The sequence below is a fragment of the Buceros rhinoceros genome, unplaced genomic scaffold (genome assembly GCF_000710305.1).
Source record: "Buceros rhinoceros silvestris isolate BGI_N320 unplaced genomic scaffold, ASM71030v1 scaffold6014, whole genome shotgun sequence".
Classification (NCBI taxonomy): Eukaryota; Metazoa; Chordata; class Aves; order Bucerotiformes; family Bucerotidae; genus Buceros; species Buceros rhinoceros.
Window position 1 is genome coordinate 24,945 of NW_010407558.1, and position 21,831 is coordinate 46,775.

The 21,831-nt window shown below is 37.0% G+C and overlaps 1 protein-coding gene across 1 annotated transcript in view; it reads left to right on the plus strand.

Annotated features, from left to right (window-relative positions):
• RAD54B (RAD54 homolog B (S. cerevisiae)) overlaps positions 1-20,674 on the plus strand; it is a 23,339-nt gene extending 2,665 nt beyond the window's left edge. The window contains exons 2-12 of the mRNA XM_010134507.1: positions 725-1,012; positions 3,922-4,084; positions 4,778-5,003; positions 9,738-9,945; positions 10,485-10,624; positions 11,211-11,501; positions 12,884-13,059; positions 15,352-15,613; positions 16,851-16,917; positions 17,232-17,432; positions 20,457-20,674. Of these exons, the coding sequence (XP_010132809.1) occupies positions 725-1,012; positions 3,922-4,084; positions 4,778-5,003; positions 9,738-9,945; positions 10,485-10,624; positions 11,211-11,501; positions 12,884-13,059; positions 15,352-15,613; positions 16,851-16,917; positions 17,232-17,432; positions 20,457-20,674 (2,240 nt within the window). The remainder of the gene's footprint in view (positions 1-724; positions 1,013-3,921; positions 4,085-4,777; positions 5,004-9,737; positions 9,946-10,484; positions 10,625-11,210; positions 11,502-12,883; positions 13,060-15,351; positions 15,614-16,850; positions 16,918-17,231; positions 17,433-20,456) is intronic.
• Positions 20,675-21,831: the final 1,157 nt, after the last annotated feature.

The following is a 21,831-nucleotide window of genomic DNA, read 5'->3' on the forward strand; positions in this document are numbered from 1 at the left end:
ACCTCTTTATCTTAAAAGAAAGTGGCAGCTGTAACTGTATTTTGTAATGAGACTAATAGTATGTGGTAGCTGCTCTGAGAATGCCCACCTGATGGAGTCCCTAAGTGGGCGTAGAAAAATGCATCACCTCCCTGGTGGGTTTTGGAATGAACAAGCTATTGAACTCATTGATCATTCCTGGCAATAGGCCGAGCATGTATGTTTCAGAGCATACGTAGAAGTAAAGATTTCAGATGCATATGAATCTCTAATTGTAAAAAGCTAATTTGGAATTATTTTAAAAGTAGAATAATCTGTTTAGATCAGTTGCAAGAGGGAGGCTAATGATGTTCTTGTTGGGGCATGAAAGGGTGGAAAAAGGACCTAGAATGGTCATTAGTTTTGAGCAATTTAAAACAAAGTCAAGGTGCTGGATTTTTTGATATGGGGCCATTATTTGTAAATTCCCTTGAATGGGTGTTTTTCAGTAGAATTGATTGTGGATGAGGATGATGATTAAATATTTGCTTACATATTCTGCTGTCAAGTTCTGATGTAAGCACTCAAATGTCCATCTCTGTTAAGGAGGGAAAGGCATTGCAAGTTCATACGTGTAACAATTCAAATGCTTACGAATCAAATACCTGTTCACAGTTTTGTTTTTCCTTCCTGCAGATGAGTACTGGTGTTAATGAAGTTGTATTTACTGTGTCGTCCTAACTGATCAATTTTCACATTCTTTTAGGTACGGGATACAAATCTAAAGAGCTAGACAGTCTTGATGAAGGTCAAACACTCATGGTTGGAGGCAAAGAAATTGAAGTGATGGGTGTAATTTCAGCAGATGACTTCAACAGTGGCAGGTGTTTTCAGGCTGGAATAGGGACTCATGACATGGTCCAGCCTGCTTTACCTCAAACTAATGTGAAACCATTCTGTAAACCATTCAGAAGGGTCTGTCAACCCAATACTAAAGCGAATATGCTCAAAGATATCCAAATCTACAAACCTCGCCATGATCCAAATGCTTCAAGTAAGATTCAGATTTCTAAGTTTATTTCAGCATCCTCTGGCCCTCCAAAAAAATGTTGCATGTGTAACCAAAATTTTGATGTTCCACAGTGTATTAACTGAAATATTTCTGACATGCAGTACTACTGTGTAATACCATGCTAGGATTTTATCATGCAAGTGAAATAGTCCGCACCACATGATGTTTCTCAGGATTGTTACAGATAGCTGTAGAAACAAGTTAGAGTGGTTTCTGAGGAAAATAAATTTATTGATCAAAGAAACAGTCTGACACATGCTAGAAGTTCTAGATAAGTTCCAGCTTCCCACTATGGGGTCAGTGAAGCACTGTCATAATATGGCAGAACTGTAATTACAGTGGAGGATCAGTAATAAGAGGGGTTAAGTCTGATTCAAAAAATTGATCCTGACAGCACCTGGGACTTTCTTCACAGCCAATGAGTGTAACTACACAGCCCAAGCTCAGTTTATTATAGAACAGAACTTCTGTGTTGTAATACTAGAAGTGCCAAGTGCTGAAGAGCTGTGAGAGTTCACAAACTGCTTAGAAACAGGCTGGATAAGCAGCTGAGTAAGAGGAATCCTGTAAACATTTGATAGCGGCTGGAAGTGGTGCTTCTTACCTAAATGAGAATTCTTCTGTCTGTCAGTAACCAGCCATTTAGGAGCTATATTCTGCCAATGGCTTAATCTTTCAGATGGAAGATGAAAATTAATTTAAAGAAATATTATTAAGCAGAGCAATACATATGTAAAAAAAAAAAAGAGTTTGTTCTACACTCTTACTATGGTTTTACCTCCATGCTACTCCTTACCTCATATCATGGTACTGTGGGGCTTTTTCAGATTGCTACCTGGCTGCATGAAATCCCAATCAAGCGATGATTAGTAGTGATGTCATTGGCCCTTTTGTAAGAGCAGCCTTCTACACACTAGCTTCTGGTCTGAATTCAGCTTGATGATGTTTATCTTAGGATGTTCCTTCCTGTGGTGATAGGATGATATTTCATTAGCTTTCTAACCTAAAATCTGGCAAAACCCTGATATATTCAACACTCAACGTTGTTGTTTTTGCATTAGTCTGTCAAAAAGCTATGGTTTATTCTAGTTCTTTGTCTCCTGTGACCTCTATTTTGGTGAATTTGTGTACCTTCTATGGGATTTCCCCAAACTGCCTGATACGGAGAGCCCTCAACCATCAGTAGGTTGGACTCTCAGTCAGTAGTGTTTCTTACACAGGAGAATCACATAGTTTATTTAATGCCTTGTTGCATAAACCCTTTCGGAAGTAATGGAAATTCTTTCCTAGGCCAGGACTTTGGGACTGGAGCATTCAGAGGTTTTTCATGATGAGATCTATGCCAATAGACAATTAAAATGCAGCTTCTTCAAAATGGAAAGACATTTATCCTTGTGCTCAGCAGAACAGACCACAGTGACAAAAATCTAAAGCCACATCGTCCACATATGATTTCTAAGCTTTTAGTTAATTGCTTGTCTAAGCCTCGTTCCTTCCCCATCTCTGAGGCTGCAAAATTTTGTCAGAAAAGTTATCTTTTTGTAATCACTGGATCTTAACATATACAGGCATGCAATTTGATGTCATCTGTCAGAACTCAGTCCTTTGTCAGTAGGAAACAAAATCTCCTTGAATGACACAAGCTGTCAACCAACCTATTCCCATGAACAAATTATCAATATATACTCTAGTGACATAAAAATACCAGCAGTTATAACTTGCTTTCTCATTCTGTCCTCTGATTATACCACTTTTCAGTGAGGATGTGGAAGATCAATATAAGTAATCCAGTATGGACATTATCTAGCAAAATTATGATGTTAGAACTTGTAAAAAAATTATGGCAAGCAAAACTTATTTAAATGTAGCCAAAGGATATATCCAAATATTTCATGCCCTCTTTGCCTTTGTATATCTTCAGACCTGTCAACTTCTTTTATTCATGCACTGTGGCAGCCTTTGTCAGTTCACTCTTAGTCCTTCCCTTTTTTAAAACAGATCGTTGTCTTTTTATCTCTGTTTCTCAGGCAGAGAAGTCTTTCTGGGCAGCCACAAGAATATCTCCTTGAAATGTAGTGTCTAGACTTTATGTAGGTCATTGTTTATGTTCTTTTTCTTAAACTTTCCTTTAAGAAGCCTTTTAGAACTTCTTCTGATTTAACTCTAAACATTCAAATTTGTCATGCAACATTTATTATGTAGACAGTTTCACATCATCGTAAAAAAGTACTCAGATTTCTTAGCTTGTCACCTTTGCATTTGAGAGAAACTTTGGAAAATCTCCATAAAAAGATTTTTCTTTACAAATCTATCTAGATGCTCTGTTTGTCAATGCATTTTCCATCTGAGAATGGTTAATATCTTAAACAATATTTTTAGCAGTCATTAGGTCATTGACTTTATTCTGTAGCTGAGTTAGAGAAATAATACGAAGTCTTTCTGGGCAGCCACAAGAATATCTCCTTGAAATGTAGTGTCTAGACTTTATGTAGGTCATTGTTTATGTTCTTTTTCTTAAACTTTCCTTTAAGAAGCCTTTTAGAACTTCTTCTGATTTAACTCTAAACATTCAAATTTGTCATGCAACATTTATTATGTAGACAGTTTCACATCATCGTAAAAAAGTACTCAGATTTCTTAGCTTGTCACCTTTGCATTTGAGAGAAACTTTGGAAAATCTCCATAAAAAGATTTTTCTTTACAAATCTATCTAGATGCTCTGTTTGTCAATGCATTTTCCATCTGAGAATGGTTAATATCTTAAACAATATTTTTAGCAGTCATTAGGTCATTGACTTTATTCTGTAGCTGAGTTAGAGAAATAATACTCTTTAATAATAAAATAAAAATAATGTTTTTGTGCAATACTTGTGTATGTTTTGAACTTCAAGATTCTCTAGTTATGCCAAAACCAAATGCAAGTCATCAATGGACGTTCAATAAGGCTGGTTTACCTGTGGTGGATGTAGTCGTGGATCCTTACATTGCAAATACTCTCCGACCGCATCAGAAAGAAGGAATTATATTTCTATATGAATGTGTAATGGGAATGAGGTAAGAAAATACCCTTTTGGCTTTCAATACCTGTAATATTCTTCATGCCAATGTTCAAAATTACACAAATTGAATGGGAAGATTTGAGCAACCATTCATTAGTGTTAATAATTTTCCTCAAGTAAAGGTTGCACGAGTTATTCCTGACCTGAATGTAGTGTCATGCTTGCTGTGACTTTGCCAGATGTGATGAGAGCCTAGTGCGCCAAAAGACCTGTCAGTGCTACTGCAAACACCAATTCTGGTAAACATGGGTACAATCTAATCCATGCTAAAGCACACTGCTTTGTGGGATTTATAATTCATATTTATTAGTATAATTTATAATTCAGGCATATAGAATAAAGAAGCTGTTATACCAACCTATTGAAAAAATACAGTACTATGTTCAAAAAGTGTTTTCGCCAGTCACAGATTCCTTAAGGTATATACATTTTTTAAAAATATTAGATAATATTTTTTATTCTATAAGAAGATTTAAACTTTTAGGGTTTGGAGAACTAATGCATTAATCTAGAAGACAAGGACTTTCACTCTAAGGTCAGCTCGTATGACATACAGTAGAGCATAATAAGCATAAGTAGGTTCTTTATACTTCAGAAAATAAACACAAGAAGCAATTTCCTAAACCAGTTGTAAATAATTGTAGTTATGTCTTTTGAAATGTTACCACCACCTAATTCTATCTTACAGAGTTAGTGGCAGATTTGGAGCTATTCTTGCTGATGAAATGGGCTTAGGAAAAACATTGCAATGCATTGCCCTTGTCTGGACTCTTCTGCGTCAAGGAGTCTATGGATGCAAGCCTGTACTAAAGCGAGCACTAATTGTCACCCCTGGGAGCCTGGTAAAAAGCTGGAAAAAAGAATTTCAGAAATGGTTGGGAAGTGAAAGGATCAAAGTCTTTACGGTTGATCAGGTAAGGTTTATTTCCAAAAGGGGATTAGGTCAAATTTGGCTCAGAATATAGGACTTGTGATTTTCTTTTTCCTCTTTTTTTTTTTTTTTTTTCAATCTGAGAGCAAAACTGGTAATTCTCTATTAATATATATCTGTAATACTTTGTTTCTCTGTCAGGTAATTGTCCATGTGGGCATTTAGCTGTCAGTAACCAGTAAAGCTCACCTGCCTGCGCAGCATATGCCTGTCTTCTCTTTTCTCCAGCTTTACCTTTGAAGATGTAGAAGTTGAAATGTTCCCTCATGTGCCTCTTTTGTTGTCTATCAAAGTGCACACCTTCCCTGCTTTCTGTACCAGAGCATCTACCTTGACTGACTTGTACTCCGTTTCTGTGGTAGTTGCTTTTGTTCTGTACGGAAAACTTTTTCCTCTTTGTTTTGGCTCTCTGTTTCAGGTTACTTCAGAATGTTATTCCCTTTACCATAACTGTCAAGAATTACAGTTCTGTAGGGATGATTTAAAGTCTCCTGAGTTACCAAGCCTAGAGTCTCAGTATTAGATAATGTGAATATCTCATGTCTCTAGAAGAATGCAGACAAGTACAAATCTTAGTAAAGAAACAGGAGGATGCTAATCCCTGTCCTTCCTGTATTGGAGCTATTCCTGCTGGTAATGACAATTCCAAGTTCCTGTAGGGCCTGGATGATTCCCAGGTGCTGAGGAAGTACCTCATCTTTTTGTCTCCTTGGTATACCTCTAGGGCCTTGCCTTTGTTTTTGAAACACAAAACTCTCTCGGTCCTTTACTGCAAAGACCAGAACTTCTAGTACAGAGTCTGTGCTTCAGTGACCTTTATTGACCACATCAGGCAGGAAAGCACCTGGCAAAGTGAAAGACAATGGAGCTGAAGGAGTGTGGCTGTAGCATCACTGATGGAAGGCTTTAGCTGGAGAAAAGCTGCATCTTGCTCTAGGTATGCAGAAAGGCTTTCTTGCCATGTAAATTTTCCTGATACGCATGGCTCAATATCTTAGTCAGAGGGTTGGATCCCCTCAGGACCAGCGTTCGTGAAGCTGTGAACAGGAGACTTGTTCACGCCTTTGTTTATGCTTCTGAAGCTTTCAGATTCAAGCTCTGTTTTGGTCTGGTAATTGACCATCCAGTATTTCTTTTAGGAAGACTTCTGGTCCCCATCTCCGTATGGAGTGGACATTCATAGCAGAAAGAGAAGTTGTTTAGCAGACTGTGGTTTCTATATGTACTTTCAGCAATCTGCTGTACTTCTACTTTTTCCTTGCTTCTCTGTATTTGAACTATGCCAGTAGATGGAATTGGAGAACTTACAGTATCTTCATCGGTGCTTTGCAACAAAGACACAGGTATTTATTTTCCAAAGTTATTTTTTTATGTAATAGTTCCATACAAGTAGATTAAAGACACAAATAGCACTTCCTTCTAAAGATAACCCAATTCTTACATCAACCAGAACTGCTTTTAGTTTCTTGTGTTATCCTTATGTCTGTATGGAAGAGTATTTCAGGTGAAATGAAAGTTTTCAAACTGTTTTTAAACTCTTTTGTGGAGTGTACAAAATTTTGTAACAGTAATTATTTCTTTGAATTCCATTTGTTATTGTCAAACCCTTGAAATTGTTGAACCTACTTATCTTCCACTGAGGACCGTCCACATGTCTGTCTGAGAAATAGGTGCTCTGTGCATCATGTGCTTTTCTTGGTAACTTGTTTTAAGATGTGGAAGTGAAGCAAACTGACTTGTCAGGAACTGTGATGTAATATAGGTTAGGATGAGAAATATGGAAGTTTCTAAAAAAAGTGGAAAGAAGGCAAAATATAATATGGCAACATTTTTAACTCAAAAGGTAGTTAGAAATAATTGAACATTTTGCAGTTTTTATGAATAAAGTTGGGAAGAGAAAACCTGAATTTGCTGACAGTTAGTATGACCCAAAATGACAGTAGCTTTCATTTTCATTTAATTTAAATAACTTAAATATTTTTACTCATCTTGTTGGAGCCATTTGGATTGAAGACACTCAGTGGCTTTTAAGATTGTGTTTCCAAATAGCAAAGAATAATTTGTCATGCAAAAGGCAGACACAGTATGACTTGCCTGGGATATAATAAGGTATTTAAAAATAATTTACTGTCTATCTTTGGAAAAAACCCAGCAATTACCATACTGTTATTTGTCTGGTATAACTGAAAAGGAAGAGCTTGTCTCAAAGGTTTTTTATATTCTTGCCGATAAGGAATAAGTTCAGAGAACTGACAGGCTTTTAAAAATGTGTGAGGCATGTTTTCCTCACCTGCACACTGAAACACTGTGAGCTGATCCTAACCCTTCAGTAACAGACTTCAGAAAACATTATCAGGACATTATCTGCTTTTAAAATGTGATTACAGGTTAGTGCTGTTAAAATGCAAATGTCATGTAGAGGATATTGCTTTTAAAATTAAGATGTCCCCACAAAGGTTGCATTTAGGTCTTGTTAATCCATGTTAACAGCATTTGAGACACGTTGAAGAGAATAACTCCTTTATCTGTTTGCAGAGTATCCCTTCTGCTGGGGTTATTTTGGTTCAGCTTTTAAGTCAATATATCTGGAGAATTAATTAATTCAAGTTTATGTTGCTTCATGATTCAACATTTTTTTACTTTACACTTCAGCTACGTTGGATTTGGACGAGTGCGAAGAAGGGTCTGTTCAAAGAGTAAACCTGGGACATTGTGGAGCTCTAATACTGATTGGCATTTGCTCCATAGGTGGCTCTGGGCAACTCACTTAAACCTGTCAAATCACTTTGGGTAATTGTGAAAATGGAGGCTATAATACATACATGTCTTGCAGCCAGTTAAGAGGATAAATTAATTACTTGAAATTTGCCTGTAAATTTATTTTAATTTTCCATCCTTCATCTACTGCTGTTGTTAAATACAGAAAGGTATATATTATGTTTGGCTACAGGGGGCTTATAATATGCCAAGACTCTCCTAGTTTTTTTTTAAGGGGTTCAAAGAGTCCAGAAGAGTTGATGATTTACCAGGGGAGGGACATTGGAGGCAGTTCCCCAGTGCTCCCACCACCTTCCCTGTAGTTCCAGCTCACACCCAGAAAGTGTAGGAAAACCAAAATGATATCTGAACCTGGGGCATCTTCTGATTCTTGACCATCCTCAGAGAGAGTCAGAATGGCATCGCCTTTGTCCTCAGGAGCCTCAGGAGCCTCAGGAGCCTGAACAGTGGGCAGGGACAACACTGGGTGTTGCCTACAGGGCTCCTCTGTGTCTCAGTTCCTGTGTTGGGAAATTATCTGCTCCTGTTTTGAAACTGGCAGTAAAAATACAGGTCAGAAAACAGGCAGCTACAGTCCTGGAAACAAAAGAATGCTCAAGTCCCACCCAGACACCTGGGGAGATCACCGTATACCCTTACTCCCTGCTCCTCACCACACCTTGCTTTCTCTGACATGTGCTGGGCCTCTTTCTGAGCAGCATGTGGAGACTGATCTACCACAAGGTACTTTGTGAGATTAATGTGCCAGATTCAGCCCATTCATTTGAATCACCTGCTAGGAGGCTCTAAAAGTTGTGATAATTAAGGGGTGCTGCTTTTACAGTGTATTGCACCATCTGGCTCTAGACTTAGTTGTCTGTATTTGGTGACTGATCTTGTTTGGAAATAAAAATGCCTTCTGAAGCTCTGGCTTGACTTGCTTTCACAGTTAAAGAGGTCCTTCAGCTTGTTAGCTGGGCACAGAGCCTGCTTAGTTAGCGAACACCATTAGGAAATAGGAAGGAGCGTGCAGGGAATTAGTGTCTGGAGCCAAGCGGAAAGGTGAAGGATGTGCCCACAGTAGGTTTTTCTATTTCTACGCACAATTGCAAGACAGGTGAACAATCCTAGTACATCCACAAGTCTGCACAGAAATATAACTGTTTTTATGAAACTTTTTTGGAAGAAGCTCCCTGTCACATTACAGTGACTTTTTATTTAGTGTGTCTGTTTCCTTCAACAGGCAACAACAGTGTTGACATCTGTTGAAGGAAAATGGTTTGAAGGGTATATAAGTGTGGAGGGGCTCTCAGCCATTTTCTGACCACTAATGCAGGGTTTAGAAGTCAATTACATTTGTTTGCTGATAGACAGGCATGTTTTCAGGGACTAGGTTTGGGCTATATTTTCTGAGTCCCAGGCTGCCCTTAACCTGTTGGCCAACCCATTGATGTTAAGGGCTTGTAATAAAGTTAATCTGTATTAAAATCAAAACTACAAGGGGAATTTCAGGTTGGTGGACTGTGATAACTTCCTACTGGGCCATGTTACTGCACCCTGCAGCTTGAGATCCCAAAGTGAGTGTATAGGCAGCTACTTGGGCCTCTTGATTATCTTGGCTTTAATTATTCATTTGAAGCTTACCTAAATGCCAGGACTGGGAAGCTGTTACAGGGAGCCTGTGCTTTTCACCTTCACAGTAATGTGTGTCAGAGGATTTGAAGGCCTGGAAGAATAATACATTTTCTTTTAATGAGGTGGTAAAACACTAAATTGCTGTATCACATCCTGTATTTCCTTTGCAAAGTAGGAAAGAATCAATAATCCAAACTCAGGAAGGAGATAGCAAATGCCTTGTATCATGCTTCAAAAAAATTCTGTAGATGCTGGATGTTTAAGGAATATGAGGAATGATCTCAAAAGAAATAGTTGTATGATATATTTTCTTTTATACTTGCAGGACCACAAAGTAGAAGAATTCATAGGTTCTCCACTTTATTCAGTTTTGATAATCAGTTATGAGATGCTGCTGCGTTGTTTGGATCAAATTCAGGCTATAGAATTTAACCTCCTAATCTGTGATGAAGGACATCGTCTGAAAAACAGCTCTATTAAGACAACTACAGCCCTCACTAGTCTGTCTTGTGAGAGGAGAATTATCCTTACTGGTTAGTATCTATAGCTACATTTAATTTTTAGCTATGGTAATAGGACTAGGTTGGGGTAAAGGAAAAAGCTGTTGTAAGCGTGGCAGGAGCACAGTGTAAATTTTGGCAATGGGTATTAAATGCACAAGTCTAGGGTCTTGTAAAAAGAGATTATTTCCATTTTTTTTAAATAAATTCAAAATTTGTCTAAATTCAAGGACAGGCAGGGAGTCTGGGAACTTCTGTAAGGGAGTCAGGACTCTGTTAACATACACTCATTGTTTTCCTCTGTAGTTATTTAATAAAATTGATTGAGAGCTTGACTTTTTAAATTCCTTTGTCAAAACTATGAAATGTGTGGACTGGTTAGTTAGGGAGACAGTAGTTTATTAATCGTGATAAAGTTCTAGATTAATTCACTACTCTGAGTAATTTCCATTGAAAAAACCATATGTTTTCAGGATGCATTCTCCACATTAAACCCTACATTGAAAGATTGTACTTCTATAATTTTTTAAGAAAACGTTACCAAATACAGAATTATTTTTTTCTCTTTCCAGGTACTCCAATTCAAAATGACTTGCAAGAATTTTATGCATTAATAGAGTTTGTGAATCCAGGAATACTTGGTTCTCTATCCACATATAGGAAGATATATGAGGAACCAATTGTCAGGTCTAGAGAACCTTCAGCAACAAAGGTATATCATTAAAAAAAAATGCAGTTATAGAAGAAAATTCATAGACAGCACTGTGAAATTTTCTTTCTGTGGAATGAAATAAAGCTCAGGATTAATAGTAGCAAAAGCTTTTCACCTTCCTATTTGAAATAAAATCAGCTGTTCTCCAAAGGCAGCTGGAGGAATACGTGCATGTTGAGATCATCCATTTCAGCAGCCGATTTAATTAGCAGGCAAAAATTGCTCTTCCAACACCTAGCATTCCCCAAAATGCCATGTGCATTACCATATGATGATACTTTATTCATTCTTAGTCTCTCCACAAAATCTACCTGATTTTATTGCATCAATCAAGAAATTCTGGAATATAATTCAAGCTTTGGATATCTTTTGGGACATTATCTTCCTTTGTTTAAGACTTTAGAAACCAGACCTAGAATTGAGTTAATGCTAAGTACTAACTGAAGAAGAATTGATCATTACAATTCCATGTCTGGAAGTGGTATCCTACATTTAAAATGTTTTTTAATTACCTAATTAAAATGATACAGCAAATTATTGTGATGAACTGCAAGATTATTACTAACTTTGTGCTTTGTTCTTTTAGGAGGAAAGGGAATTAGGAGAAAAAAGAGCAGCAGAACTCACACGTCTCACTGGACTCTTTATTCTTAGGAGAACACAGGAGGTCATAAACAAATTTCTGCCCCCCAAAAAGGAGAGCATAATCTTCTGCAGACCCGCAGCACTGCAACTTGATTTGTATCGAAAACTGCTTAGTTCTCGAGTTATTAGGTCCTGTCTGCAAGGCAAGCTAGAAAACAGTCCTCACCTAATATGCATAGGAGCTTTGAAAAAACTGTGCAATCATCCATGCCTTCTGTTTAAAGCTATAAAGGTATCTATTTGCATGGGGTTGGGTGCCTGCAATTAGTCATTTCAGCAGGCAAAAAGTCACCAAAACTATGCTGTGGTCAATGTGCACGCTACTTAGGATCATTTCCCTACTCTCTTCTCACATACAACTTGCTTTAGGAGATCTTTCAAAACCATAAATGCTAGAAAATCTGAATGTACTCAAGGAAGGTGTTTCACCAGTTTTCTATTCCCTTATGGCATTTTCTTGTTCTTCATGTATTTTCCCCTCTTAATTTTGTCTCTGAATATTTGTAAAAATACATATAAATGTGAATTTTAGAATGAACACTGTTAGCTAGAGATTAATCTGTGTACCCTGTCTGCTGTTTTCTCTAAAACCTCCCCGTCCACATGATAATTTCACTCTCTCGAGCTTAGTAGCACTGGGAGCTGCAGACCGAAGATGTAAGTGGTACTAGAAGTGTCCTTTTCCACTTCTCCTAGTATCCTGTCACACTGTACACCCTGTTAATGCCATAGAAATGTTCTCATTCCTATAGGTAAATAATAGTAATAGTAATAACTTGGTCATACTAACTTCTGTGGGCACTAGTCAAAGTCCAGGTAAGGTGAGTGGAAATGCAAATCTTTCCTAAAAGACATCCCTCACGACTTTGTAGGAATGTCCACAGCACAGACCTCCCAGTAACTTTCCACACTACCAAGTAAAGTTCATTGCCCTTGCTTCACAGCGTAAGCATTAGAAATTTTTCATATGTGAAAGCATAATCCTTTAGACACTGCAGGGATAGAAGGGTCTGTAGTTCAAGTTGTTTACTGCCATTGAGGTTTCAGTGTTTGGGACGTTTGGATTTTTCTTCCCTGTGAAATACTGATTTTCAAATTACAGCAAAATATTCCATGTATTTCTCCTATTTCACTGTTTTTACTTGCTCACTTTTTTTCATTTCCAGTTGCATAACTGAATCTTAATGGCAGCATCTTCCTAAAAAAAGTCAATGTCTAGGAAGTTTCATAATAAAGTATTATGGAATTTAGAAAGAATAAACAGATTATTGATTCTTCCCCGCCATGTTTTAGATAGGGCTTTGCTGTGGGTGTACATCAGTGTGGTTGTTTAAGTAAAGAAGTAGAAGTAAACCACATTTTTCAGTTTTAAGTATTTCAATGTTTTACTCAACTGCAAACCACACCTTAGATTAGAGGGTGTGAACCAAAATAAACATGATCAGTATTTCAAAACTGTGCTTTTAACTAGGAGGTTGTCATGCTCACATGATACGCTACTTTGAGGCAGCTCTTGATGCCTCCTTTTGTCTTTGTAATAAAAAATATAGCAAAGTTTAAAAACCAAAGCAGGTTAGAGGCGATATGGAACTTGGATCCTTTTATTTTCAATAGGAAAAAAGCTGTGATCCAACATTTGATGATCATGATGATTCCAGCCTCTATGAAGGTCTAATAGATGTCTTTCCACAAGATTATACTTCAGACACTTTCTCTGAAACTGATTCAGGAAAATTGCGGGTGCTGGTGGAATTGTTAGCAGCAATCCATGAGCTCAACTCTTCTGAAAGGCAAGTGTGAAAGAAAGGTAAAAGGGAGATGGTGGCAGTGACCTTCTGGATATTTTGCTTTTCAAATGCATGGGTATGTAATATTCAAAACTAAGGCATTGCAACTGTTTGCAAAGGTGCCAAGCCTATTTATGCACTGTACTCCTGGCTGTTCCTTGTTAAATTACTAAACTAGGATTTGCAGCTGACATAATTTTCAAAAATGCTCTTCATTTTTTTCTAGGTAAAGATACTTGTATTTTTCATACCGAGTTCCAGCAAGTAAGATAGTTTGCTGCAGCCCCGGTACTATGACATACTGTCTTTACTTGCAGAGACTTTCTAGTGCTTTGTGTCTCCTTGAGGAGGTGTATTCATTTATTAAATATTTTAAATTGCCCTAAAATAATTTTAATTACTAGACTATAGTTATTTCCTCTTTAATTACATTTAACTGCTCAGTGCTTGCTGCCTTTTCTGTTCAGGGTAACCAACAAATGAACTTTAAACTTTCAGAGCAACTGCTTATTTCCCCTGTGGTAACTGCCACTGACATGTAGGAAAACCTCTGTTTATCAAGGAGTAATAGGATGCACATGGTTAGTTACTGTGCAAATGCTGATTCTTGGAAATCTCATATGACCTTATGTTCCACGATAACTTTTTTATGGCCTCATGCCTTAAAGCTCAGCTGTTCCAATAGTATTTAGCTTTTGACTTTGTCCCGGTTTGGGCTGAAACTTCCTTGTTTTGAGTTCTGGACCAATAGGAATTATTCCCTGCAAATACTATGACCCCGCATTTTATTTAAATTGATGCTTAAACAGGACGTGCTGTACTTCAGTAGTGGGAAGTAACAGCAGAGCTCTTGGCACTGATGTAATGAAATTTGAAGATGTTCTTTCTTTGCAGATCATAAAGCTGAGCCTGTTGTTGGAGTTTATATGCCTCACATCCATTGAAACCAATGAGAGCTAAATATCTAAACGTACTGCCCTGGTTTCTTGTAGGTCAAAAGAAGCAGGGGTGTCAGGAAAAAGCACCGCTCGCTGTATCAGTGCTGTAGGAGCTGCTGAGTTACAGCTGGTGCTGAGGCATTATTTTACACTTTCAAAAGTTTTGCTGCTTTAGTTTAGAGCTGTTCATGTTTATTTGTCTTTTGTTTGTCTGCTCTCATTAGTACTAAATAGTTTTGGCAATATGAAGACTCAATTCCAATCCTCTTCTGTGGACTAGTTTTTAGTGAAAATAAAGGTATGAATTTGGTGTTGATTGGCAGAAAAAAATCAACCCTGCAAATTCTTTACAAACAAGTCTTGGATGAAGTTCCATTATGAAATGTAATGATAAAAATACTTTTAAACAATTTCTTGTTAATTTATGAGCGTTTCCCTGAAATTATTTTTCTAGTGCTTCAGTACTTGTTTTTAATCAAAATTAATTTTAAAAATGTAATAGCCTTGATGGAATTTGTTACATTTAGTTTAGGTTATAAAAGATCTCCAAACAAGATCTGGCAGAAAGTGCTCTAACTGTCCTTAATGTATGGCTTAAATTCAAAAGATCTTTCTTTGTCCACTCAGTAGAATCATCCTTAATATCTGTGAGCATAGAAATTTTAGATTTGCAGTTCTCTGAAACTGATTTAAACAAAATTTCAGGGAAAAAACTCCTGACATAATATGGGTCACTAGTATAAATGCTCAGTTTAATTTGCTTTAAAAAAAAAAAGACAAAAATCCAGACTGTATTCTTTGTGGTATCTTTCACTATAATTCATTCCAGTTCTTTTCAGTCATAAAATGTAGGAAAGAGTCACTGCTTTCCTGTTTGACTTTCATGATTTTGTTTATTAGAATTTTCTGAGGTTGTCTGTAGATGTTCACAGTAACTTTTTCAGTAAGTAGAGTCATATATATATTATTTATTAGCTACTACAATGCCCTCTGCAAATGCTGCCTTAACAACGGCTATTTTTGTATAAATAGAGATTTTTTTTTTCTACATCTCTTTCTTGTTGGTTTTGGATCCTTGCAATCTGTGCATTAAGGAAAATTCTGTTATGAGGGAAAACATTCATTATTTAACATTTAACATTTGAATGCTTGGCAGTACATATAATGCATCCAAATTTACTATTTGCTGTATGTGCTTCAAAGTGTTTTGTTTCATAGGAAATATGAGTAACCTTACATTGATCTGCAATTTTTGCTTGACTTGTAATTGCATTTTCTTGGGTGTCTTCAGTAATTTATTATTGGACTTTAACTTTACCAAGGTCTAAGTTGATAACTTTGTTTTACTGTTTGACAGAGTTGTACTGGTATCCAATTACACTCAGACATTAAACATATTACAAGAGACATGCAAACGTTACGGATACTCTTATACCAGACTTGATGGACATACTCCTGTCTCCCAGAGACAACAGATTGTGGATACTTTTAATAGTAAATTCAGTCCAGCTTTTATCTTTTTGCTGAGTTCAAAGGCTGGTGGAGTAGGGCTGAATCTGGTTGGAGCATCTCATTTGATCCTGTACGATATCGACTGGAATCCAGCTACGGATATTCAGGTCTGATAACAACTGTCTCCATGTGGGTTGGGATGGGCATCAAATGAGTTTTCGAATGATTTTGAAATGCCTGGCTTTACATGTCTTACTGCTACCCAGTTACCACATTGTATTTTGACAAGTACAATTCTGAAGGAAAACTCTGAGAAGAAAAGAAGTATTTCTCTTTCATATCTATTGAGATCATTAGAAGCACTCTTACAGTAAAAAAATGAAAAGATTAACTTCTGATGTCTTTGGAGAAGTGAGTCATGTATCCCCTTTGTCTCCCAACATCTTTTTAACTGGAAAGTTGCTGTGTTTCTAAAAAGAAAAGAAAAACGTGATTAGACTGCATTGAAAACATTGCTGTCAATTTGCAATATCTGAGAAAAAGGGACAGGTTTTGATTAATTAAGAGAATGAGAAAATCATGTGGCAGTGATGCCAAAAGTAAGAAAACAAAGCCAGTGCTGTGCTATCCCTTGTTGTCCTCAATGGATTATTTAGTTGGCATAAGAGTGTTCGGTCAAAATAGTCCTTAACAATAACAATTTAAAAAAAATCTTATAAATGCAGTAATAAACTCTATTGTGGAGTAATGCTGTGTGCTTAATACCTTAATACTTGTTGCTTGAAACACGGTCTGTTAAGTCACTCAAAAATGCTGCAGGTTGCTAAAGACAACAAAACATGTTGTGGGTACTTGTACCCAGTATGTAGGGGTAACCCTTACATTTTTGGGAAAAAAACCCCATATAGCAGTACTCAATTACATTTTATTTGTTTAAGAATTAAAAGGGGTGTAAAACACTTACTTTACAATTTTAAAAGAAATGGAAAAGTAGTTTTTAAAGATTTATTTTGGCAAAAAACAGTTTTGGAGATAATAAGAGGAGAATTGTGAGTATTCTTGAATTGTTAAACAGTTGCTGGTGCTTGGAAAATCAAATATGCAGAGGGGGTTTCTGGCAGGAAAACACTGAAACTCCTGTTTTCCTACTATAGTATACAGAAAGAAAGGGGACCATAAATGGCAGAAAGTAAACTATATTTTTGAAATTATTTACAGTTAATACCGGAAGACTTTTATAAAAACAGTCAAAGACAGTTATTGAGGAATGCTTTCTTTGGACAACAGCTTTTTGAAAAAATTACCAGGACAACTGGTAATTTGATCAGTGGAGGCCACAAGTTTAAGCTGAATTACCATTGTATAATAGGCTGTTAACGCTTTTCATCTCTTTGCTTTCTTCAGGCAATGGCCAGAGTGTGGAGAGATGGTCAGAAACATACCGTCTATATCTACAGGCTGCTAACCACAGGTCAGAGATGGTGCTCAGACATATTCTAGAGTGAGACAGCTATTGAAATTTTGTCTGTAAAAGAAAGGGAAATTTTTGGAAATTATTAATTCTTCAAATATATATTATTTGTTCTGAATTCATTTAAAATCAAGACATCACACTGATTTATTTGTTCTTGCTTTGCTTTTGCTTGAATAACTGAAAAAAGTGGTTTAGCATTTCCTACGAATATTGTTATCAAGAGATGGATTTGATTTTTCTTCTTGACAAGTACTGGTCAAAAAAATATCCCAGTGTATCTGTTTTTTCTTTTTTTTTTTTTTTCAATATAGGCTCAATAGAAGAAAAGATTTATCAGAGACAGATCAGCAAACAAGACCTTTCTGGGGCGGTTGTAGACCTTTCCAAGACATCTGAACACATCCATTTTTCCATTGAGGAGCTTAGAAATCTCTTCACCCTTCATGAAGATTCTAGCTGTGTTACCCATGACTTGCTTGAGTGCAACTGTATGGGAAAGAGCGAGTTTCAAAGTGAGTTTCTTTTTCTTTGACTCTGGCCATAGCTGAGGAAGTACATCCATTCTGAATATATAGTCTGTCACTGGAGAAAACTCTTGATACTCAATAAAATAGTATTGAAATGATGAGATTTGTTATGGGATCTTCCATTTACTGGCTGATTTTTCTAATCCGTAGGAGCCCTTCAAAGATGAGGAGTAGAAAAGATTCATTCCTTGTAGTAACATCTAATGCATGTATTATGCCTCTTAATTCCTTGAAATAGCTATATCCAGCTCAACTAGTGATTCGTTACAACCAAATGACACTGTATGGTGTTTTGTTTCTAAATATTAAAGGACGGTGATGAGTAATCGGTAAGGGCTCATTCAAAAGTGATTTATCTGAGGACAGCTATACGAGATGAAGATCTGTGCCAGATCTCTGAATATAAGCCTTCATTTCACAGTTATTAACTAAAGTTGATGCAGGATGATGAAATACTTAGCTGGAAGATCCCCTGGCAGTCATAAAGCCAGGCTGCAAATATTCTCATCTATCCTTTCTGTAGGAACCTGTCTCTTGTTCTTTTGGCATATCCAAATCATTTTAATACCTGCATACAGATATGTATGTTTAAGATAGCAGCATGATTTAAAAAAAAAATCATGTTTACATCTATCCGTTTTAATTTTTATAGCTCCTTTAGATTCTTAAAGGGAAGAGTGACTATTGCCCTGGTATGTTTCTTTCCTTTGGGGATGCAATATCCCTGTACATTATTCATGGGTGCGATAGTGAGGTACCAATACTGATATCTTCTAAATGCACACAGATACCACAAAAAAAAGAACCAAAGAAGTGGGTACAAGAGTGCATGCTCCCAACAGACATAGGCAAGAAATTAAGTTAATCAATGAGACTTTTCTTGATGGTTTGCATGTCTCCAGGTACTAGGTTAGAGCTCATCTCATTTACCCAAAATGGGGAGGACTTGGCTAGTGAAAGCACAGTGCTGCTGTAGCCGTAATAACTTAACTTTCTCCTTTATTTTTGCTCTGCATACTGATTTCTTTGTCTTTGTATCTTTCTTTAATGATTGAAAAATAAAACCTTTTTTTCCCATGAGTGAGTGATGTTCTAAAATAGACCAACCTCAACTCAGGTACTGTCACTGGATCTTTGTGGAAAAGGCAACTTTAGCGTTAGATGTTAGCCAGTTTTTCTCACTGGTCTGCAGTGAGGCAGGTAGAGGTAGAGCTCCTGGACTCCAGAAATGCAGAGAAATTTTGTATTGTTACTGTGGTGAACACTGGAGCATATAATTTTATTTAGTGTTTTGCAGTTGTCTTAACTCTCTTGACTGCATTGAACACATACTGGTTCCCTCAATTCAATCACAGCATTAGTCTCTTGGATCCTCTAACCAGGACTTCCTCAAGTGTAATTATATTTTGGTCCTAGTGAGCAGAACCTTTTGGCAGTTAATGAAGGAAAATCCTGAAGGTTGTTCTTAGACTTAAGTGGTGGAAACGACAGAGCGAGGGGGAGGTTTTATTTCCTAAAGAGTGGAGGACAAACTCGCCTGTCAGTTCCCTGGTCAAAATTGTTGTGAGTCAAGGTCTTCGGTTTGATCACCCCAGAATGCAGCTACCACTAGTTGGTCTCCTTGCATTTCCTAAGAACAGAAAGCTGTCAAATTGCTTAATCAGGGAACCAGATTCCAGGTTACTGGGGATAGATATCAGTGCACAGGAAGGGCTAAGAACTTCCGCTGGCTTGTCTCCTCCATTACTAGCAAGTATCGTTCAAAAGATAATGAGGAGCCAAACAGTGTAATAAAGACTTCATGATATATGAACTTTTCGTAATGATCTCCATTAGATATGCCAACGAGACTGGATATTCTTGACCAAGCTCCTGCTGTCCATTCAGAATAGGACCATCTTTAGAAAATCACAGGAGTCTTGAAAGGAAGAGATAAACCGTCCATGGATCATGCAGATGGGTTGCTTGCAGTTCTTCTGGCTTTCAGATCAGCTACAAAGCTGTAAGCCTATTGTGTTACTTGATCATGGTGTAATTTACGGAGTTAGGAACACAGAATCCATAAGGACTTGAGAAGTGCATCTATTCTAAATTTTCTTCTGGCCGGTAAAGTACTATGTTTCATATCTAGTGCAAATGTGCATCGTATGTCAGTCACAAGGAAAGTGTTGCATATATGAGTCTTTTTGGGTTCTCCAGAACTTCAAAAACTCAAGAATTCTCTGAGTTATCATGCTGCTCGTATCACCGGTCTTTCCCAAGGAGCATATAACACTGCTATGAAAAATTTTGATGACAGGTTTTAAACCGATAACAGCATTGATGCTATTTTTTTCCATCCAAAATGATTTCTTCATTTATCACGTGCATCAGATGGATCATGAAGCCAGCAATGTGTGACATACCCTGCCTGTTTGGCACTTTAGGGTACTTTGTTGAAAGTTAATTCCTCTCTTTGTGCTTCACAGCAGTAGTCTTTCCCTTACTGTGATACACAGTATACAATGTTGTGTGTATTGAACAACTTGGCGTAATCCAGATGTATGGAGTGCGCAGCTCTAGTGTGTTGAGTCAGTGAAGCAGCTATTCAAACTGTTCTCAGCTGTTTGGAATGACTCCTCTGGGAGGAAATAGAAGCTAGCATAAATTTTGCTGTAACATACTTCTAGATTCAGATTTACCTAAAGAAAAGGAGCAGCCCAAGTGTCACAGAATTAGGAAGACAGAAGAAAGGAAATTGCTGGATAAGATTTTTTTTTCCCATCTGTGTGTAAAAGGATTTGTCTTTATGCTAGCATATGGCGATTTTGATAAACTCAGTTGATGAGCGAGAAACAGGCTTTCCCCTCTTACTGTGGGTAATATATATGTTTGGGTTTTATTGACACAGAAGGATTATATATGCTGTTCTATTTTCTCTCATTTATTATCACCAGGTAGTTTATTGAGTCACACTAAAATTTTCAGTCTTAGTTTTCTCTGATTAGTCTATTGCATCATTTTTTCCAGATCCTTCCTCAGAAGAGCATTCTGTATCTAGAAATTGCCAGCTTGGACAAAACCGTACAAAGCCTGATTCAAAGAAACCACTCTCCATGTCGCAGTTGATGCAATGGAAACATTTCTCTGTACAGCATCACACTCTCGACGATCCTTTCCTTGAAAGGATAAAAGAGAATGTTTCTTTCATTTTCCAGAACGTAACCAGTCCAACATCCCCCACCTAATAAAACTTAAGTGTCTTTCCCTGCCACTTGCATCCTCCTCTTCATAGGTACAGTAAACAGCTGATGTGTGGTTACCTTTTGTTCTTTTTGCCAAATGCTGTTTTGTCTATTTCTGACAAGGTTTCTGGGTAAATGCGATTCCTGGTATTTATAAAAGTTACGGTTAATAATAAGTCCATCGCGCTTTCAATAATTGTAATAAAGATTTTTAAAACTAGCTTTACTTTCCAGTCTTCTGTTCCTTTGATGTCATAATTAATAAGATTGTTGCTGTGCACATTTCTGTTTTCATCCGAACATAATGATTTATTACTTGTAAAGCTGGCAACTCTTCAACCAAATTTTATAAGATTAGGCAATGCTATATGCATGTATATGCTGTTAACAAGACACTGACTGGATTTTTGTTTTGAGAGTGGAAAGCTATATGTCTGTATAACCGGCTTTATAACAAGGTATGTTCCCTTGATTTTACAGTTAAATGAAACTCACAGCAGTACCCACTGAGGTCCAAAATTTTGAGACCACAGCTTGATACTGTGTTAAAATATTCTGAAATTCTCCTATTGTTTTTACTTGGGAAGATAAAAACTTGATTTCTCAGATGTACGGAGTAGAGGCTTATCTACATGTCGCTACCTCCTTTTAAGGACACTTTTTACCAAACACTATAGTACTGATCATATTTTCATGGTATAGTATTTTATGATTATGTTTTCCTTCTTTGCAAAAGTTTGAAATCAGTTTACAGCTTCCAAGTGAAGTACTTTGAAGGGCGCAGAAGAACAGAAAATTGCATAAATAGAAGAACAAAAATACAGCAAACTTACAGAATTTGAAAGGTATTGAAAAATACTGAAAATATAGGGCTCCATTGCGGTAATCCTGCATTGTGCCACATGAGGTACCACCTCTCGATATTTGGTACAATTTGGTGACAGCAGTGTCTAGAAGTCCAACCGATTTTCAAAAAACAGTTAAAATCAGTTTGTTCTCCATGTTATAAGTTAGTGCTCTTCTCTTGCACTGGACTGTCACTGAGTTCACAGTCCGTCCTAACTGATCACCAACCATTTTCCTTGCATTTTGATGCAGTTTGGGAACTGAAAGCCACGTGCACTGACCTCTCTTCACCATGCACATTTATTGCAGAAGGT